Source organism: Psammomys obesus, unplaced genomic scaffold (assembly GCF_907164565.1).
Source record: "Psammomys obesus unplaced genomic scaffold, mPsaObe1.curated_primary_1811, whole genome shotgun sequence".
NCBI lineage: Eukaryota > Metazoa > Chordata > Mammalia > Rodentia > Muridae > Psammomys > Psammomys obesus.
In genome coordinates this window covers 470,566-489,509 of record NW_026591450.1, presented here as the reverse complement: position 1 = coordinate 489,509, position 18,944 = coordinate 470,566, and the positions used below count along the sequence as shown (strand labels likewise).

The 18,944-nt window shown below is 43.7% G+C and overlaps 1 protein-coding gene across 3 annotated transcripts in view; it reads left to right on the top strand.

Annotated features, from left to right (window-relative positions):
- Ptprm (protein tyrosine phosphatase receptor type M) overlaps nt 1-18,944 on the top strand; it is a 676,296-nt gene that overhangs the window by 612,093 nt on the left and 45,259 nt on the right. For all 3 annotated transcript variants that reach the window (XM_055610111.1, XM_055610108.1, XM_055610112.1), the window contains one exon: nt 9,145-9,242. In XM_055610111.1, coding sequence (XP_055466086.1) covers nt 9,145-9,242 — 98 coding nt within the window. The remainder of the gene's footprint in view (nt 1-9,144; nt 9,243-18,944) is intronic.

Here is an 18,944-nt window from a genome sequence, read left to right as displayed (position 1 = left end):
AGCTGCTGTGGAGGCATGATTCTGGAACAGTGCTGAGTGAAGCCTACAGAGAGCACAGCCAAATAACGATCCCTGTAGATGGGGCTTCCAGAAATGCTCCCAGACATTGCAGTGCCAAGTTGGGTGAGCTTTTCTCCATCATTGATCTCACTCGTAGCTACACTTTGCTTATACAATCAGATCTTGGAATGCTGGCCCTAACATTCCTTCTGAATGCAGGCATACTTTGTGTCAGTAACTGGTCCAAGACAGTCTTCACCCAAAAAGTCTTAGAGGAAAATGGTTACTTACAGCGTCGGCTGTAGAGGGAGTTAGAGGGTGTGGCTTGGAAGCCAGCCCTGCCAGAGGCCTTTCAGTCAGCATTAGCTACCTCTCTACCCACACTCATGATGCTGCCAGTCCTGAACACACATCTCCCAGTGGCAGAGATGATTCAGGCCTTTGTCCCAAACACAGCCACATAATCATCGTGAAGCAGTTCACTCTGCACAGGACCTACCAAAGGGAACCACCGTGTTTCACCACACCCTATACTCCCTTCAAAGTACAATGGTCGTCGTCACTGCAAACTTTTGAACAAAGGTAAATTTGAGTTACATAGACAATTAACTTCATCACAAACTGGAAGCAACATTGTTTTCAGGTTTAAAAGGTGGAAAAAAATGTTTGAAACCGTACCCATACCCGTGCTCTCACACACAAAACACATACGCAGTATTTATCAACAAATAAAACCAAAGACATCCTCTGCATCTTTCCCTGCCCCCAAAAGCATGATAAGCTTAGACATCAAAGTTACTATTTCATTTTCTTGTATAATGATGTTGGGGTTCCAGGTGGGCAAAGAATTAGTAATATTCAGAAACTCAATTTATTCTTAAATTTTTCTTCCTCTGTTTTACTTTTTCTGGGGCTTAAGATGAGGTTAGTAATAGTATAGAAATGAATGCACTTTATTTCTAGTAAAGATAAATTCAAGAAAAACAGAGGAATGAGAATGTGTAAAATGAGAGAAGAAAGGAATTATAACAATGACCGATTGTAGAGAGATAAACTTAAGGGACCTGATGTTAGACCATAATACCCTTTTAAAATGGGGAAGTAAAGACTAGAATTAATGTATCTTAGAAGGCTGTGGCCGACAGCTGAATGTACCTTTATTAAGAGAAATACGGAGCTAGAGAGACGGCTCAGTAGGTTGAGTGCTGGCCTTGCAAGCATGAGGACCTGAATTCAGATCCCCAGATTTCACATAAAAACATGGTCAAGGAGGCATGTGCCTGCGGTCCCAGCGGTGGTGATACGGGAGGCAGAAACAGGCCATCCCCTGCAGCTTCTGGGCCACCGAGGCTGGCCTATATGGTAGAGCCAGGCCAGTCAGAGACCTTGTCTTAAGCAAAAGGTAGAAGGCACCGGAGGACACGTGAGGATGTCCTCTTATCTCCACACATGTCATGCCCACAGCTATCCACAAACGCACACACACACACAAAAGTATGTACATGCACACACATAGCAAAAAGACATATAGTATAGTTCTTCAGACTTTTGTATTTGAAAGTATTTTCCTAATTACTTTTAATTGAAAAAATGAAGGGAGTGAAAACCGAGTTATTAAGCTAAAATGTGTTGAAGAGTTGTAACTGAAATTATGGACAGAAGTTTCTGAGGATATGTATGTATGTATATGTATGTGTGTGTGGCTTATATAAATTTATAGCTTACCTGTAATTAAATCCAATTTAGCCTGTCACTGTTGAGTCAGTTTCATGTGTTCATGGTATGTATGTATGTATGTGTGTGTGTGTATGTATGTATGTGTGTATGTATGTATGCGTGTATGTGCATACATGTGTGTGGCCGTTCATGTTACACCCACAAACAAATAATCCTTGAAACTAGTAAGAGAAAAGCATGAGTCCTTTCATGCTGCACCTCAGCCTGGAGGGAGGAACGTGGATGAAATGGTCCCATTATCATGAGGTCAGTGTTGTAGAGGGAAATGATTGAAAGGTGCAGCAGGAAGGAAGTGTGGCTGAGCCTCAGGTGTGAGAGTGACCTCTGCAGGAAGTGCAGCCATGCACCTGCTGGTCAGTGAGCCGGCAGGTAGGACTCGCCCTGCAGGGAGAGCAGGGGTTAGCCATGGCGTGGAAACCCTGGGAATTTACAAAGTGGAAACACCGCCTAACCCCATTATCTGCCGCATGGCTTCTGACACTACTTCTAAAAAAGCTTCTTTTATTGTAGCCTTGATGCCAAGTTCCTCGTTTTTTACACTCACCAATTAAAATTCCAGGGGACTGCTGGACAATCCGAACCCTGTAATCTAGATGTGGAGGAGGTTTGCTTAGGCTGAGCTTAGAAATGGGCATTTTTGTCATGCAGCATGCGCCTTTTCAAACTCTGGTTAAATAAACTACTCCTCCAGTTTGCCCCATCATAGAATAACTGTGCATTTGCCTCTGGCTCATTAGTGGGCTTTCTTTGTTTCCCTTAGTCATTTTCTCGCGAGAGTCTTCACATTTGGAAAATGAGCAAATCATGCCCCCTGTACCCAGACATCTCGGTTCTGCTTTTTCTAGTCTGCAGCCGAAACCAAAGATTATTCATAAAATTCTACATTTTGCCACAAGTAGCCTCAGGGGAGAGCAAACGCATATATCAAATAAGTGATGTTAAGGGTTATTAATGCGGAAGCCAGCTGTGTTCCGTGTCACCGTTATCACATCAGTCCATAAGGCAAAGTGCCACATTTTACCTTCCACGTTTGGCTTCTGCAGAAATGAAAAGCTACTACATATGAAATTATGAGTCTGAGTGTTATGGCAGTATCGTACTGAAAAGTCACATAAAGTTTTGTAATAAAAAGCTTTCTTGGAAGCCACTGAAGGGATGTCGAATTCTCTGACTGTTGAGCAACTGACTTTATAATACCTATTTTAGTTTATCGCCAACAGCAATGATACCAATAATGGATCAAAATTTTAGGGCCACTTTTATGTGTGTAGCAGGAGCTTTATAATTAATGCACAAACCCCAGGCTTGCGTCTTTGCACAGCCATGCTGCACCTTACATAGTTGTCTGTTCTGATGAAATAAACCTGTGGCCAGAGGGCCTGCCAAAGCCCAGGGTGGGCCAGTGTCAGCCATGCCACTATCCTGGATTATCTGTAGGCGTGTCATCTCAGGGCCCCTCCCCTTCCCTCTGTCCTTGCACCACCTCTGTGACCTCTGTGTCACACCATCAGCAATCCATCCTAGCATTTCAGTAGTCACGCACATTCAGGGCTCCCGGTATTGGACTTTCCCTAGCTAGAGATTTCCACCCGTTTAAAGGGTCTCAGTGTTTCCTAGCACGTTTCAAACTCCACCCCTCTCTATATTTATGAATAACATGTTCTCTTTGATTTATCTATATTTTTAATTATTTGTTTGAGAGAGAAAAAAGAGAAAGATGACCCATGGGACCAGAAGACAGGTTTTGGAAGTCTGCTCTCTCTGGTTGTCCAGGTTCTCTCTTGCTCTTTCTCCTGTGCTGCCTTCTCCAGGCTAGCTAGCTGTCCCACAGGCTTCTGGCCAGTTCTTCTGTCTCTGTTTCCCTATCTCTTCCTGGGATTACAGGTGCGCACCGCCTCTTTCACGGGCTCTGAGGACTGGATGCAGGTTGTCGGGCAAGTAATTTTTACACACTGAGCCAGCTCTCCAGTTCCAAACCTCTCCTTCTCTGAGTAAGTGTGGCAAGAGGTGCTTTTACTGTTAGCCACTATTCGTGTTCTATGTATCTCTATACATTGAGAGAGGATTTCTGCCATCTACTCTAGACACTGGCATGTCTCTGAGATATGCAAGAGGCTCAGATGATCCTTAGACTTAGCCCCATTTCCTTCTTCTCAGAAACTGAGGTGTACTGTAAGATGTTCTGATTCCATTGAAAAGAAAATCATTGCGGCTTCCGCCATTTCGGGTGTGCTGAACTCAGGGCATCCCACAGTGCACCAAAATACTAAGTTTGACCCTCGCAGCGAGGTCTCTGAAAAGGCAGGCCACCCTGTCTTTCTAGGGTCAATAATCCAGCTGCATCTTTTTTACCCCTGTAGTTGTTTTCCTCCTGGGCAATGCCACAACTACACTGAGATGATCAGAGGTCTTGTTTAGTGCAAGAAAGGCAATTATGAATGCAGGCTTCTCAGAGAGGCAGCTTTCTGCACACATAGACATTAAGCACTGGGGAATTAATACTGGAAAGGCCATTCAGACTGCCTTAGGAAGCTCTCTCTCTCCAGGGCTCTGCATATCTCAGCTGGAGGTTGTTCTGACAGTGGGCCTGCTGTGAGAGAGGCTTAGAACTGCATCTATCTTAAACAACAGCCAACCTCTGGAAAGTGGGAAGGCACTTGTGATGCTCATCCTTGCCTCCCTGGTGTCCCTTCCTGGGTCCCAGACGCACCTGGCTTCCAAATGAAGGCTGAGGCTGGGCTTGTGCTGCAGGGGCCACTTCGTAGACCGTCCCCATGAGAGACCTTGTTGTGTCAGTTAAGGGCTTTTAACAGTGGCCCAGGGAAGAACTGACATCTGGCCTCGTAAATTAAAACAGGTGTGAAAGGAGTGACACATAGGGAAGGGTCCCCAAAGTGGCCTGTGGGAAGAACAGGCCTGGAATTATGCTCTGCATCTGTTAGCAGACAGGAGGTTAGCGGGATCAGGTTTTCTGGTTTTCATGGTATGTGGGGGGGTAATACTGAAGGACCCACAGAGAGCTGGGGGGATAAGCCACTATGATATTTTAGGTGTAGAGGCTAAAATATCAGGGGGAGATGGGTGGCACTGAAGAAAGGGAGACAGGAAGTGTCTGGGTGGTTCTGAAGAGCTGAGGGCTGGCAGAGAAACCCCACAGCTTGCTGTGCTCATGAAGGTGAACATTATTCTGCTTCAGCAGGAGGCCAACAAACATGTTAGAGGTGAAAACTGACCTGATGTATAACCACTTTTCAAAGGGCTTTTCTGTGCGGGCAACACGGTTTTTCTGCTGTCTCCCTCTTGCGACTGTAGGGTAGACACGTGTCTACTTGAAGCTTGCTTGCTAAGTCATTCTCTAGGAGGCCCTGGCATGGAGTAGTCGAGCTTTCTCGTACTTGCCTGGCTGACAGGGGGATGGTGAGTTGGAGGCCAGCTGCTGTGAGACCCTCCCTGCCTTGGGAAGGAGGGACTAAGAGAAGGCAGTGAAGGAAAGGTAACCTCCCTCAACTTCCTGGCTCACAAGCTATGTGGCCCAGAGTGCTTCCCAGAGCTTGTCTGTGATCCAACTGCAGCTCCAAGGGCAGGGACAATAGAACTGATTTCCTAGGGTGGTGAATTTTAAATTTAATGAGATAGTACACTTAAAGTACTTCAAACGGCGCCTGGGAAGTAAGACACCTCAAAAGATGTTAAGTTTTATTCTGTGTATGCTGGAACAGCATTGGTGTTTATACCTTGCTTTTTAAGAGCTCAAATAGGCCCTGTGAGTGTTCAGAGGACCTTGACTTCAGTTAAGAGAAAAGCATGCTGTATAGAAATTCAGATGTGAAAAAACCGAGTTGCAGGTTGCCTACCAGGGTTTGAAATTATAATTTGTAATATCCCTCACCTCCCGTGAACTAGAGAACTCATCTTACACAATAGAGCTCATCCTTGAGTGTGCTTCTGCTTGGGCTTTTGATTGCATTTCATCTTTCTTCCTGCGCCTCGTTCTTTGCAAGGCTGGGTGGTGGTGAGCGGCCCCTCCACGCCTTCCCTTCTCTGTGCATGCCAACCATTGTGAGGGAAATGGAATGTATTACTGGTCTGCTGTTGCTGAAATTTCCAGACCTTACCTTTCAAATGACATAGTCCCCACGGGAGGAGAACTGCCGAGCCTCACCTTCTGTCCCATTGTGTGAACATCTGTAAATGTTCTGCCACAGAAAATCGCAGTGGCTTCCAACTCAGCCAGAGCAGTCGAAGTCCTGTGCTGAGCTGCCAATCACACCCGTTCAGACTTTAAGAGAGGCTTTCGTAGCACCCCCTCCCCTTTCGTCTGCTGTTTTGGAATCCTCATCAGGGACAAGCAATTTCCTGTGTGCTTGGAGAAATTCCCCATGACCCTTGAGGTATAGAGCAGAGGAGTAGGAGCTCCCCCACATCTCAGAGCCATGAGAACTTTGTATACCCAGCGCACAGTTGTAGGCTCACTATGCTGGCTCATGATTGCTGCTGTCTTTCAGTGCCCACCCACCAGGGGCTACTAAGGTCACACTCAGTAGCTACTAGTGACCTTTTCTCTTTTTTTTGGGGGGGGGGTGATACTTATATCTGAACAATCACTTATCCAGGTATCGGTTAATAATTTTAATTAGTTGTCAGGTTGAAGGGTGGAGAGGGTGGAAAACAAGATTAGAAACCTTACCCTAAAAACCCCCTTCTTTCATGTGAAAGGGGGTTAGAAAATGCGTTTCATGAGCTTACAAACCCCCTTATTTTAAATGTCATGAAAATTAGGCTTATAAACAATTCAAACCCCATGTGGTCTTTTTGGTTCCTGTTCTGTGACATCTTTCTTGGTTTGTAGAGCCTGTCCATGGGTAGATTCAGAGCACGGCTCGGTGGGAAATGACTGGCAAGTAGGATTTTACTGTGAGAACTAGGGTAGTGGGCTGAGAGCTACGTTGGGAAGCAAAGCCTCGGGCAGATAAACTTGGAACCAAGCTCTGCCTAGAAATCAGGAGCAACAGTTCAATGTCAGTGCCCAAAGGTGGTACCTGAGGACTGACTGATAGCCACACAGGGTCTGGAATGAGCCCCCTAAAGGCTGGCCCCTTTCCAGAACTAGAAGAGGTAAAGATGATGGGTACTCAGCCTTGTACAGGTGGTCATAGGAGGGAAGTCAAAACCAGAACCGACCATCCACGTTCCTCATGTGCACGCAGCCTCGCACGTTCACTCACCTGTTCGGGGAGCTGCTGTGCAATAGGCATTCTATAAGAGAGCACACTAGACTCAGGCAGGGATCACATTCCCTCCATGGGTGATTTCAGTTAACTAATCACAGAGTGTCAGCTGCTGAGAGGGGCTAATGGAGGAGCACTTTGAAAAACACAACAAAGGGGCATGGTCTCAAATATGCTTAGGAAGCCCCCTGGGGGCAAAGATAGGAGTGCCGGAGGGTGCCAGAACCCTTGGCTCCTGCACTGCAGTCGTGGTCATCAGAACTATTTCTCTAGGTTTCAGTATGTGGCACAGGCCTGTGTGCCTAATGAGGCTACCTCCCCATTCCAGGGCTTTCTTCATGCTGGGAAGACTGCTTGCTCGGAGATAGACTCAATGCAGAATTTTCCTACTGAATAAGTAACAAGCTGTTAAATACACAATGAAAGCGAGGGACGTGGTGATTGATAGAAGCTGATGTTTCCCTGTCCCATCTGTAGCCTGCAATTAAAGTCGCCGGAATCTTCAGCCTCTATGGCAGGAGAATGGCACAAATGTGCCAGGGGACTAGCCAAGAGAGCTAGTGTAGTTTGCCAGGAGGTGGTCTGTGTGTCCCCACCCCCAAAAGGATTAGTCACAGAGACATGGTGCAGCTGACTCTCTGCCTTTACAGGAGGGTAGGGCTGCATTGTTCTCTGAAGGGCATGGGAGGAAGCAATAGCATGTGTGGCAGGGGACAAGAGGAAGGAGCTGGACAGATGGAATGAGAGTCTCTCTACCATAGCCAGTGGCCAACTGGTCCAGAGGCGCAGGGTGGCTGAGGGCAACCCTCGCTGTGCTGCATCGAGACCTGCGTCTGGAGATGAACATCAGTAATAATAACTACACCTTGTTTTCCCTCTGTTGATTTGTCATTTGTAAGATGTCCTAATTCCACGGGTCCCCAAAGTTGCCTTGAAAGATGTTCGTGTAGTTGCCTAAAGAGGGCAACACAAGCTCACAGTAACTGAGTAATTTGTCACAAATCTGTCTGTCTGTCTGTCTCCCCCTCTCTCTCTCTCACACACACACACACGAACATACACTTCAAGTTCAAATACCCACAAAATCTGCTATAAGGTGGCAGGCAGTTCTAAGTGTGTCTGAGCATTTGTGTGATACTCCATAGAAAATATACCTTTCCAAGCCTTCGAGCTTGTACGTCTCTCATCTCCTTGCATTTGCCCCTTGCCTTCTGTGTACTGTCAGTTTTACAGCCTCAAGTACGCATGAGCTTGAGGTAGCCTTTGCATGTTTTTCTAAGGCTCTGGTGGACAGTGCCATGCTCACGCATACACAGGCAGTATGAACTGGACTCAGTTATCTAAAAATTAAATGAGGAAGAGGAATAGGACACGGAGATGGGAGAGGAGTCTCTTGGCCAAGGAGAATTGGAGAGGGTGGATATTATGAAAATACATTATATGCATGTAAAAAAAATAAAAGTTTGAGTTAAAAGAACATTTAAATTCCAGCTTTCTCTGCCTGCGATATTAGCACTGGCATTTTATAAAACAGATCCCAGCTCCATGCAACTTCACACCCCACCCACTTTTTTTTTTTTTGCCAACCTACAGGAAAGTGTTCTCAATGCTGAGATCTCAAGGGGTGAGGGAACAGGTGCCTGGTCACATTCTGTTCGGCAGGAAGCACAACAGCTGCTTCAGACTCTTCTCTCTCACCTGGAAAGTCATGTGGAAAGAGAAAATGGATTAATTTGACTGATGGCACCAAAGAAGAAAAAATATTAGACACAAGAAAGGCCATCTTTCCTACAGAGGCTCATTTCATTCTATGTAGCGCTTCCCTGGGATAGCTGCCAATTGTTAGCAGCAAGAGTAATGTTAGCCATTTCTTAAAATTTCACTCTTGAGTATTATGGAGATAAATAACTAAATGATGGAGAAATCACTTTCTTTCACGGTAGTGGTTTAAGAGGAGTAAAGAGAACTCAAATGCAGATAATATTGGAAGGCGTGAAAAAACTCGCCCATGGTTGAAACATTGGCTGTTGCCGTAGGTAACAGGAGTTCTGTTCTGCATGGCTGCTGTGGAGAGGCATCTGGCTAAAAGTAAAGGTCTGTGTGTGAGGAGGAGCAGGTTTCTGTGAAGTCCTGGCATTGATCCAATGGAAAATGACGCCTCTGTTCTGTTCTGCTGCAGGGCCCATGCAGGAGACCATCTATGACTTCTGGAGGATGGTGTGGCACGAGAACACGGCCAGTATCATCATGGTGACCAACCTTGTGGAAGTGGGAAGGGTAAGCTGGCCCACCCACTACAAATACACTTTGGCTCCTTGCTGGGTGGGCGATAGACATGGACCATTTGATGTATCCTCCAAAACAATAACAATAACTACCAGCCTCTCCTGCTGCTTGCCATGGTAGCTTATACGATTTTAGTGAGCGGCTTTCACCTGTTGCAATAGCAACAGACAGGAAACGCACTCAGGATTTAAAAGCTAATGTTGTCTGGGTATATTGACCACGTAGAAACACCTGTAAGCCTTAGGACTGGTTGTTGGGTGTCAAGACTCTGGGTGCTATAGTAGACACGACGGTGTTCTGTAAGTCAGGGGTATTGGCTCTGAAAATGTTGTTCAGTGCTAGGACCTGTCTCTGGATTAGAAACCCAAGCCTGTTGCCATGCTTCAATGTTCATCAGTGTCCTACACTATGGAAAGGGAACCATAATCTGCCCCCAAAGGTCTTGTATCCCTGACTCTAGTGACTATCTATAGGTTTTCATCATTTAACTCTGAGGCTGATGGGTGGCAGTAATCTTAGCAGTTAGCATGCCATCAGATCACCTCCAGAGCACAAACCTTAGATGAGAAAATGTACAGAGTACAACTGCCTTTTATAATGGACTCAATTACACAGTGATACTTAAGGCAAATGAAGAACACATTACTTCTTAGGGAAGGTGGTATTTTTATCTAGCAATGACATGCTACTTTTCCTAGCATCTGAGTTGTTGAAGCAAGAACCTTAAAGGAGGGGTGGTTCTTAAGACTCTCAGAAGGTATCAGGACGCACAGAGATGGAAAGTCTTTGTATCAGAAGATCCTAGCATGTGGGATATACTGAAAATTCTAGAAGAGATGGCAGATTATAACCCTACCTTCTACAAACATCTTGAAATTCTAGATAAATTATACATCACATAAGTATGTAAATAGACTAGTTTGAAACATGCAACCTCACATTTAAGAAAACAAAATGACCCCAGACCTGAAGTACACTAAAGACTGGAGACTGGAAAGTTTGGACATTGCAGTGTGCCTAAAAGCAGGCAGGGAGCCTTGAGTTTATCTTGGTGAGAGGGAGCTTGATGGTCAGGAAGACCAAGAGATAGCATCTTGGGGCCTTCGGTTAACATAAAATCCAAACCTATATGGGTAGATGGTCAGATAAAAGGCAAACTCAGGGAGGAGGCAGGAAGGAGGGGAGAAAAAGAAAACATCCACATGCCCTGGACAAATTATAGGTTCGTTGCTCCATCTTCACTTTAGATCCCATGAAAACAAACCTCTGCTAAACTCACTGGTCAAGACAACACCTAATCTAAGGTTGAAAAGGTAACACCAAAAGTCAACCCTCCGTGGCTTCCAGTTCCACGGCCGTGGGTTGAATCAACGGTAGTTTCATGCCCTCTACCAAAACAAAAAGGCATCTCTATTCAGCATGTGCTTTTTCTTATTATTGTTTTTTAAACAAACACAATCATTGGCGTAGAGTTTACACTGCGTTGGGTATCGCAAGCCGTCTAGAGATGACATTGCCTCGGTTCCACGTAAAAGCTATAGCAGTTCAAATGAAGAGTCCCTCGGAACCCTAGAGCCAATCCCCCCCACCCCGAGATAGGAGTGTTTAAACTCACAGGATGCAAGTAAAATAAAAGGTTCCTAGATGTTCTTCATTAAAAAGAGAGATGGGATATCTACTTCAAGAAAGTGGACAAGGGTAAAACCAAAGAAAACTAAGAAAAGTAGACAAGAAATTTATTAAATTATAGTAATAAAGATCAAGAATTACAAACCTCGTTATATGAAATAGACAAACATTTGTCAACAGATTAGAAATAAAAGGAAGAAAACCAGATTTCACCAATATTAGGAAAGGTTGGTGGCTTTATGCTAGAAGAATAAACTGAGTTATAGTAAATTTGATAATTTTGTAGAAAAAAAAGTCTTCTCTAAGACCAGTTCCAAAAGAAAATGAAATTCTGACCAAAAAAAATTATTTAAAAGTTGAGTTTCAACAGTCAGCCATGAAAATTTACTAGTGTGAAGGACTTTATTGGTACTCAATATTCAAATTTTGTTATATTGAATTTTATAAGTTATAAAATACAAATACCTTTTCTATGTTTTATAAAATGATTCTACAAAAATAGAAAAGAAAGATTGCTTTCTGTCTTACTTTATGAGGATAGGACAGTTTGGAAATCCATCCCAGAAAAAAAAAACCATAGAAGAGGAAATTATAGGTGTCACAAACTGATAGGAAGAGATAAATGGACCAATATGTCCAAACAGAGAGCCCAGATGTTGACTCAGGCCTAAGTGGAAAGATAGATAATTAGTGAGCTTTTCAATCAACCCAGCTGGGACATTTGCTTATCCATGGGGACCAAAAATTAATGGATGTCGTCCTCATGGAACACCCCAAATAAGTAACTGTGGAAGACCTACATATCACAAATACAGCTCTTAAAATGTACTGGAAACAACACAGGAAAATATTTCAGACTTTGGGCTTTTTGAAGATTGTTTCAAGGACAACAAAAGCCCAGTGCTTTATGAAAAAGGTTGGCATTTTTTAAAGTTTCAGCATGTAAAGTTTCTATACAGCAAAGGTTATCCAAAGTGGCAAGTTGAGAGGGTTATATATGGGTCCATTATGTAAAGCACAAAATCTTTCAAAGATATATTTTCTGTACTGGAAGTATAAAGCATGTCTCTTTCTTTCAATTCTGTCTCTCCTGGGAGCCAGTGGGAGCACAGATGAGCTGGCTTGGAGCCTGCTCCAGCAGTTGCTGGTCATGTGGGCATCCTAGAGGGGCGTCTCTCTTACCATGAGAAAGTAGGATGCGATGGAGTTTGCCCATCCATCAGGTCAGACAGCCATGACAGAGTCCCTTGAGCTGAGAGGCTGCCAAGTCCACTTCAAGGTCAGCAAGATCCAGAACCTGGGGAGGGCTCCTCCTGCCTTTCATGTGGCTGCCTTCTCCCTGGGATCTCAAGAAGCACTGTGGATAGAGTGATTCGCCAGGTCTTTTCTTACATGGACACTAATCTTACTGGATCAGAGCCCCACCCTTTTTAACCTCATTTATCCTTGACCTTCATTTCCAGATACAGCCACCATGAGGAAGGGGTGGTCGGGTTCCAACATTTGAATTTGGGGATATAAAATATTTGCTCCATGACCAAATGGAGACCAAATAGCAGAACTTTGGGGAGTTCTGCTATAGATTACATGAGTTTCTCCACATCAGATAGAGAAGTCCTTGTCCGTCATGAGGACTCAGTAAATATTAGGTATTAATTTAAATGTTTTATTTCAAACCTCGGACCAGCAGTGATATACATAATGACCCTGATTTTCCTGAGTATTATGGGGGCAGGAAATGGCAGCAGAATCCATTCTCATTTAAGGGATGATGCAGTTTTGTCCCTTCCCATTCTCAGTAAATATGTGTGGGTCTGTCCTCTCCCATCCTCAGTAAATAAACACGGTGTGTGGCTTCCTGAGTAGTGCCAAAGAACAACCAAATGTGCCCTTGAGCTCTTCCATGACAGAGCGAGGATTTTCTTGGTCTTCCGTTCCTTCTAAGGAACAGCACCCTCATTCCAGGCTCTGGACGGACTCCAGAAATACTTGCAGAATGTCCACATCCCATAGTCCAGGAGGTGGTCCGGGTTTCAGGAGCCTTTACAAGAGCTGCGTTTCTCCTCAAGGGATTAGCCACCTCAGATTTTAAATATTTACATCGGAACTGGCTTTCAAGGATTTCTGGGCATAAACCATTTTGAAAAGTGAATAATCAGTGCCGTAGTGAGTTCCAGCAGGTCTTTAGGGATAACTGTGCACGTGTCATTTCTTTTTTACCTCATTGAAATCCCAAGTGAGCTCTGTCTGGACTCAGTAGCCTTAAGAAGATCTTGGTCGTGATGTGCTGTTCATCACTACAGGAAAAGCTGGGGAGATGGCTCAGCAGTTAAGAGCACTCTCTCTTGCAGACGACCAGAGTTGAAAAACCACTCATAAGGCAGCTTACAACCATCTGTAACTGCAAGTCAGGAGGATCTGACACCCTCTTCCAGCACATAACCACCACACCCCGACACCAACACCAGGCACAGACATACACACAGGCAGACCACCCATAAACAATCTTAAAGAATTATAGTTACAGTGTGCAAAAGACTACGGTACATTTTTTTTTTCCGAAAGTCAGGTTTCATTTCAAGTAGTGGAGCTCTGTACATATAACAACTGGATATGCCTCGATAGGGCAGTCAGTGCTTCCTCTTTCCATCAGGCCCTTGGACCTGCCCTGTACGGGGTGCTCACTGTTGGGTTTTACGACAGTGGCTTTGACAGCTCAGTATGGAAACTCCAGGCAATGTGATGTAGCTGGAGGAGGGGGTGAATATTAGGTTTGTGGTTTGTTTATAAGTCTATTTTCATAGGTTTACAAGAGATAGAAATGGTTGAGTTTTTGTTTTTCACAAATCCTGAATTCTCACCAGGATGGTGGGGAAGGTGTGCGTGAGTCCGAAAGAGGCCTCTAGTCCCTTCATGGGGTTGTCTTCAATTGGTAGTGACATTAATGGCATCTATCCTTGAATGTCTGCCATGGATTTGGAAGTTTTGACAAGAGGTCATCTCCTTTCTGGGGAAAGGCCCCGACCTTGTTCCAGGCTGTTTCCTGTTGTTTAGTGCTGCACATTTCTTTAGAGCAGCTCCCCGCTTTCCGTGCGTAGAAACAACAGCAGCAAACCATCCAAGAAATCAAAATGACATGATTTTTAAGGGCAACGGCCACCTACTTAACATGGGCGCCTCGCACAGGGCGTCCTTCATGAATTACCCATGAGCTGCACGGATGTGTGTCTGTTTACACAGACTTGCTGCTGATTCATTAAGTCAGAACCGGGGATGGCTTCCACCCTTCCTTGCCCTCAAGCACTCGGCATCAGGGGCTTTAATTGCCTGTGCCGGAGCCACTGGGAGGCCTTCCCTGTCAACGGCACCTGCTGTAGAAGACAGAGATGCTCCGCTCTCCTCCAGTGGGGTCCCGGTACATCTGCCAGGACTTGTCATTATTCGAGACTCCCGTGTCACCGTGGTGCATCCCGTCTCAGCCCATGTTCCTGGGAAGGGACCCTTGTCAGTTTCCCTGGCACCTGCCAACAGCCACACACCTGGCAGCTAAGTGGCGCTGGAATGTGTTGTGATTGTCTTCCCTGTTTAATGAACCCACCTGAGGGACAGCCAGTGTTCTATCCAGGCTCTTGATTCCCAGGCATTCCTGTTTATGCTGTTTGTGTGGAGATGCAAAAAAAAAAGAAAGAAGGAAAGAAAGAAATGCTGCCATGGGGTTGAACTAATCCATCTGCCAGAAGTCTCATAACCAAATCTGCAGGGCTCCCAAAGGAGATTTTTGCACCGGTAATTTAAGCTAATGATTTCTAAACATATTTAGTCAGTTTTATGAAGACCTCATTAGAATGTGACTGTTTATTAAAAATCCAGACGAGGTCTCACAGTCATTTAGGAACATTATTGTTGAGTCACTGAATAGTTGTGGTAACAGATGACAAAATGTTTGAGAAGTTAAGAATGCAGGGAACACAGATGTTAACCTCTGTTATGGTTGAAGAGGGGAGGGAACTACCGACAGGGTGCTGTGAGAATTTCATCTGCCCAAAGATGCTGATCTGAAATTCTTTCTATAGGGTTTCTCCGAAAGAGAACAAGGAAGTAGCAATGTTTAATATAAACACTGGATGTGAGAATTAGCTTCCTAATATACCTACAAAGAGGGTGTGTTAAAATTCCAAGTGCCCATGATAGGAAAAAAGAACATCAGTAGCCCCCAAAGCCAGGATCAGTGGGAAAATCAAGAGAGAGTGAAGATTGTACTTCCTAAAGCACAGCCATAACTTGCTTACTTATAAGAACAGCTCTGGTAACCTTTACTAGTACAAAACGACAAGACCCTTTCACTACAGGAACTTGACTTGTTTGAAGACATCGATCAATCTTATCTATGAGAGAAGAGATAAATTGTTTTTATATGCACTCCTGATTTCCCTATCTTAAACTCTTAACTATTCCTTTCCATGGAATTTTTTTAATGAAACACATTATTTTTTATTGAAGATATCTTTTTCATGCAATATATTCTGATAATGCTCCTCCTCCATCATCTCTGGGATCCTTCTCCTCTCCCCACCCACTCAGCCCTTTATTTTTCTCTCTCTTTAGAAACCAAACAAGCAGACAAAACATACAAACAAAAACCAAAGGAAAAAATACAAGAAACACACACACCACTACCACCACCACCAACAACAACAACAACACAAAATATAAGCAAGAGACCAATAAGGCCAAAGAAATTGTCTAAACAAAGCAGTGTGAGACAAAAAATCTACAGAAATATCACTGGTTCATTTTGTGTTGGCCACCTGGTGCTGGGCATGAGACCTGCCCTTCAGTGTGTTTAAATTACCCAGGGAGATTCCACTGGAGAAAACCGAGGATGGCTTTTAAACTCAAGGTGGGAATGTGTGTCTGTTTCTCTCTGCGCTGACACTGTCTGACTTGAACCTGTGCAGCATTTGTCTGTACATCCACAGTCTCTATGAGTTCATCAACCCTGTGTCTGAAAGACACTGTTTTCTTCGACTCATCTGTCACCTCTGGCTCTCACAGTCCATCTACCCCCTCCTCTGCATAGTTCCTGAGCCCTGAGAGAGGAGGTGTTTGGTGAAGATGTCCCGTTTAGGACTACATGCTCCAAAGTCTCTCACTCCCTATTCACTGCTCAGTTGTGGGGCTCTGTGTCTGTTCCTCATCTACTGCAAGAAGAACCTGATGATAGCTGACCAAGACATTGATCTATGAGTATAGCAATGTCCTGAGGAGTCATTTTATTGCTATGTGTCTGAACAGTAATATTTGATTTTCCTCAAGGCCCATGGCCTATCTAATCTCAGGTTCTTGGCTACCCAAGGAGTGTCAGGCATGGGTTCCATCTCATAGAGTAGGCCTTAAATCCAAACAGAGGGTGATAGGTCTTTCCCTCAACATTTGAGCCACCATTGAACACCATATCATGTGTTCAGGTCACTGTTGTAGGTCACCAGCAAGCTGGCTTGATAGTGACCATTCTTCTCGGGTGCCATGCAGAGCACCTTCCAGTAAGTACTAGTCAGTGAACGCTAGTCAGTAGGGGTAAAGGCTCTAGTTAAGCACCAAATAAACATCTCTGTGTTCAAAGAGATATGTAAGCGTTGTCTTCAAGAAGTTTATAGAAAGCAACTGTTTCTAAAGAATATTTTGTGTCCTGATGTGATTACACTCTTACACTTTGATTAATTTATGTTCTTTCAACAAATATCCATCTCCATTTGGATGAACCAGGATCAAGTCTTGCCTCCTGCCTGTGCTTGTTATCTGACTTTCTCACACTCATTAACCATGTCCCCCAAATAAAACACCTCGGAGTCTAAATGTGTCATTCAGATTGCTACTCACCATGACACCTTTTTGTATCATCCAAAGCACACTTTGTTTTATACTTACTCCACTTCAAGTATTTATACGCCAAGCCACATAAATACCAATATGAATGGGTCATTACCTTCTGTCATCATGTAAACTCCACAGTAGCTTCAAAACACAATCTTTCACAGCAGTCATGGTAGCAAGACACTTACAGGCCAGCTCAGCTTGTGCCACGTTCCACTCTCAGACCTATTTCTCACTGCTATATTCATTTTTATAAAAATGGCTCTTGAGTCACTACATCGGCTCAGTGCACACTTACATATATAAGCACATTTAGGCTCCATTAAATATATATAATATTTATTTATATTTTATATATTATTATATATTATATATCTATATAATATAAATTATTTATTATATTTATATATATTTAGTGGCGCCTAAATGTGCTTGTCTTGTTCTCTGTGCCCTTTTCAATATGGCCTCCAACTCATACTTCCAACCTTATCCCTACTAGTCATACCTAATGCTATGGTTGAAATCTAGAATGTCCCCCCAAAGGCCATGTGTTGAAAGCTTATTCACGAGGATGGCACAATTGGAGGAACCCTAAAGAAGTAGGGACCTATTGAGAAATCTTCTAGTTGATAAAGATGTGTCCTTGAAGGGACTATTAGGGCCATGGCCCTTTCTTTTCTTTCTTTTGCTTCTGTGCAATGGAAATGGGCTTCCTCCTCCCCATGGTCCTGCCATGATGGCCTGCCTTAATACAGTTCTGATGAAACAGTCAAACCAAATGACCAGGACCTGAAACCTCCAAACTGTGAGCCAAAATTAACCAGTAAGTCAGTTGTATTTTGTTATAGTAAATAAACACCCACACATATACCCCAAATATTTGCTGCTTGCCAAATATGCCTCACACAAGAAAAACCTGTGGCTGTAATGGGACCAGAAATTTCGTATTGTACTGTTCCTCCCAGAGCCCCCAGTGACATGGGATACTAAGAACTTCAAATGTCATGGGAGTAATTAAGAAATTGAATTTCTATTTAATTTATATTAATTCAGATTTCAATAACCATATTTACTAGTGGTTTTCTCTTGGACTGTGATGAGATCTTTCCTCTGCCTACTTAAATATGACCCTTCTTTTATTAATAATTTATTATAGTTCCTTTTTTAGGAGAGAGAGTACAGAGGGTTATTGGAGTCTACTCTGTGTAATCCATGCTAGCCTAAAACACATAATTCTCCTGCCTTAACCTCCTAAGTATGACGATTATGAGCAAGAAACTTTTCATGATTCTTCAATGGGTATTTTATCTTCCCTACTGTCATGCCCCTGTTACTTATCATTCTGTCCTTTACTGTGACTTTTAGCTCTGCCCTTCCTAGTTTGTAGTGCGAGTCTCTTTTAGTGCCAAACACACACCTTAGAACTCCAAACTCCCTACCCATAAAAGACAGAGAATAACTCACAAACACCCCTGTTTTGCTGGATTAGCATGAGACTAAATATATGCATTGAATATCCACTGTTCTTTTCCCATGCCCACAGCTGCCCTTTTCCTTCCCTGTGCAAACCGCCCACCTGGTCCTTCCATTGAGACCCATGAAAACATTTGGTCAGAGAGCCCTTTCCCAGAATATGGAAGCATCTTTATGGATGCATAAAGATGGATGCATCTCTATGTTCTGGGACAGCAGCGTTGATTCCTTTCTCCTGACTACAAATTATTTGTTTCTGCTGCTACAAAATATCCATTCTTCTTGTCCCAAACTGTCATAATTTTAACACAAACCTAAAAATGAAAGAAGTCATTAGCAGTGTCCTGTGACAATTTCTGTCATGGGCCAAGTCACCTCACACTAACAATCACCAGGGAAGGAGACACCCAGTGCTACTAAGCCATTCTGTGACCAGCAAGTGAGGGACTTGGTTACTTCGGTGAAATATAAGTCCCTGGCCACACCCCTGAGCTTTGAGATTTTTCCCTACCTAACAATCTCAACTGTCTTACGAAAATATAAAATACCACATAATTTCAGCCAAGAGACCTAATTTGTCTGGTTCACAAATTAATCTAAGGCCAGGTCTCCTAATCCTTCTTAGTGTAGTTAATTGGTCATTTAATGTTATACTTACTGAAGCCATAGCACAAAGAAATAGAAAGATGTTTATAATTCCTCATCCTCATAGCACAT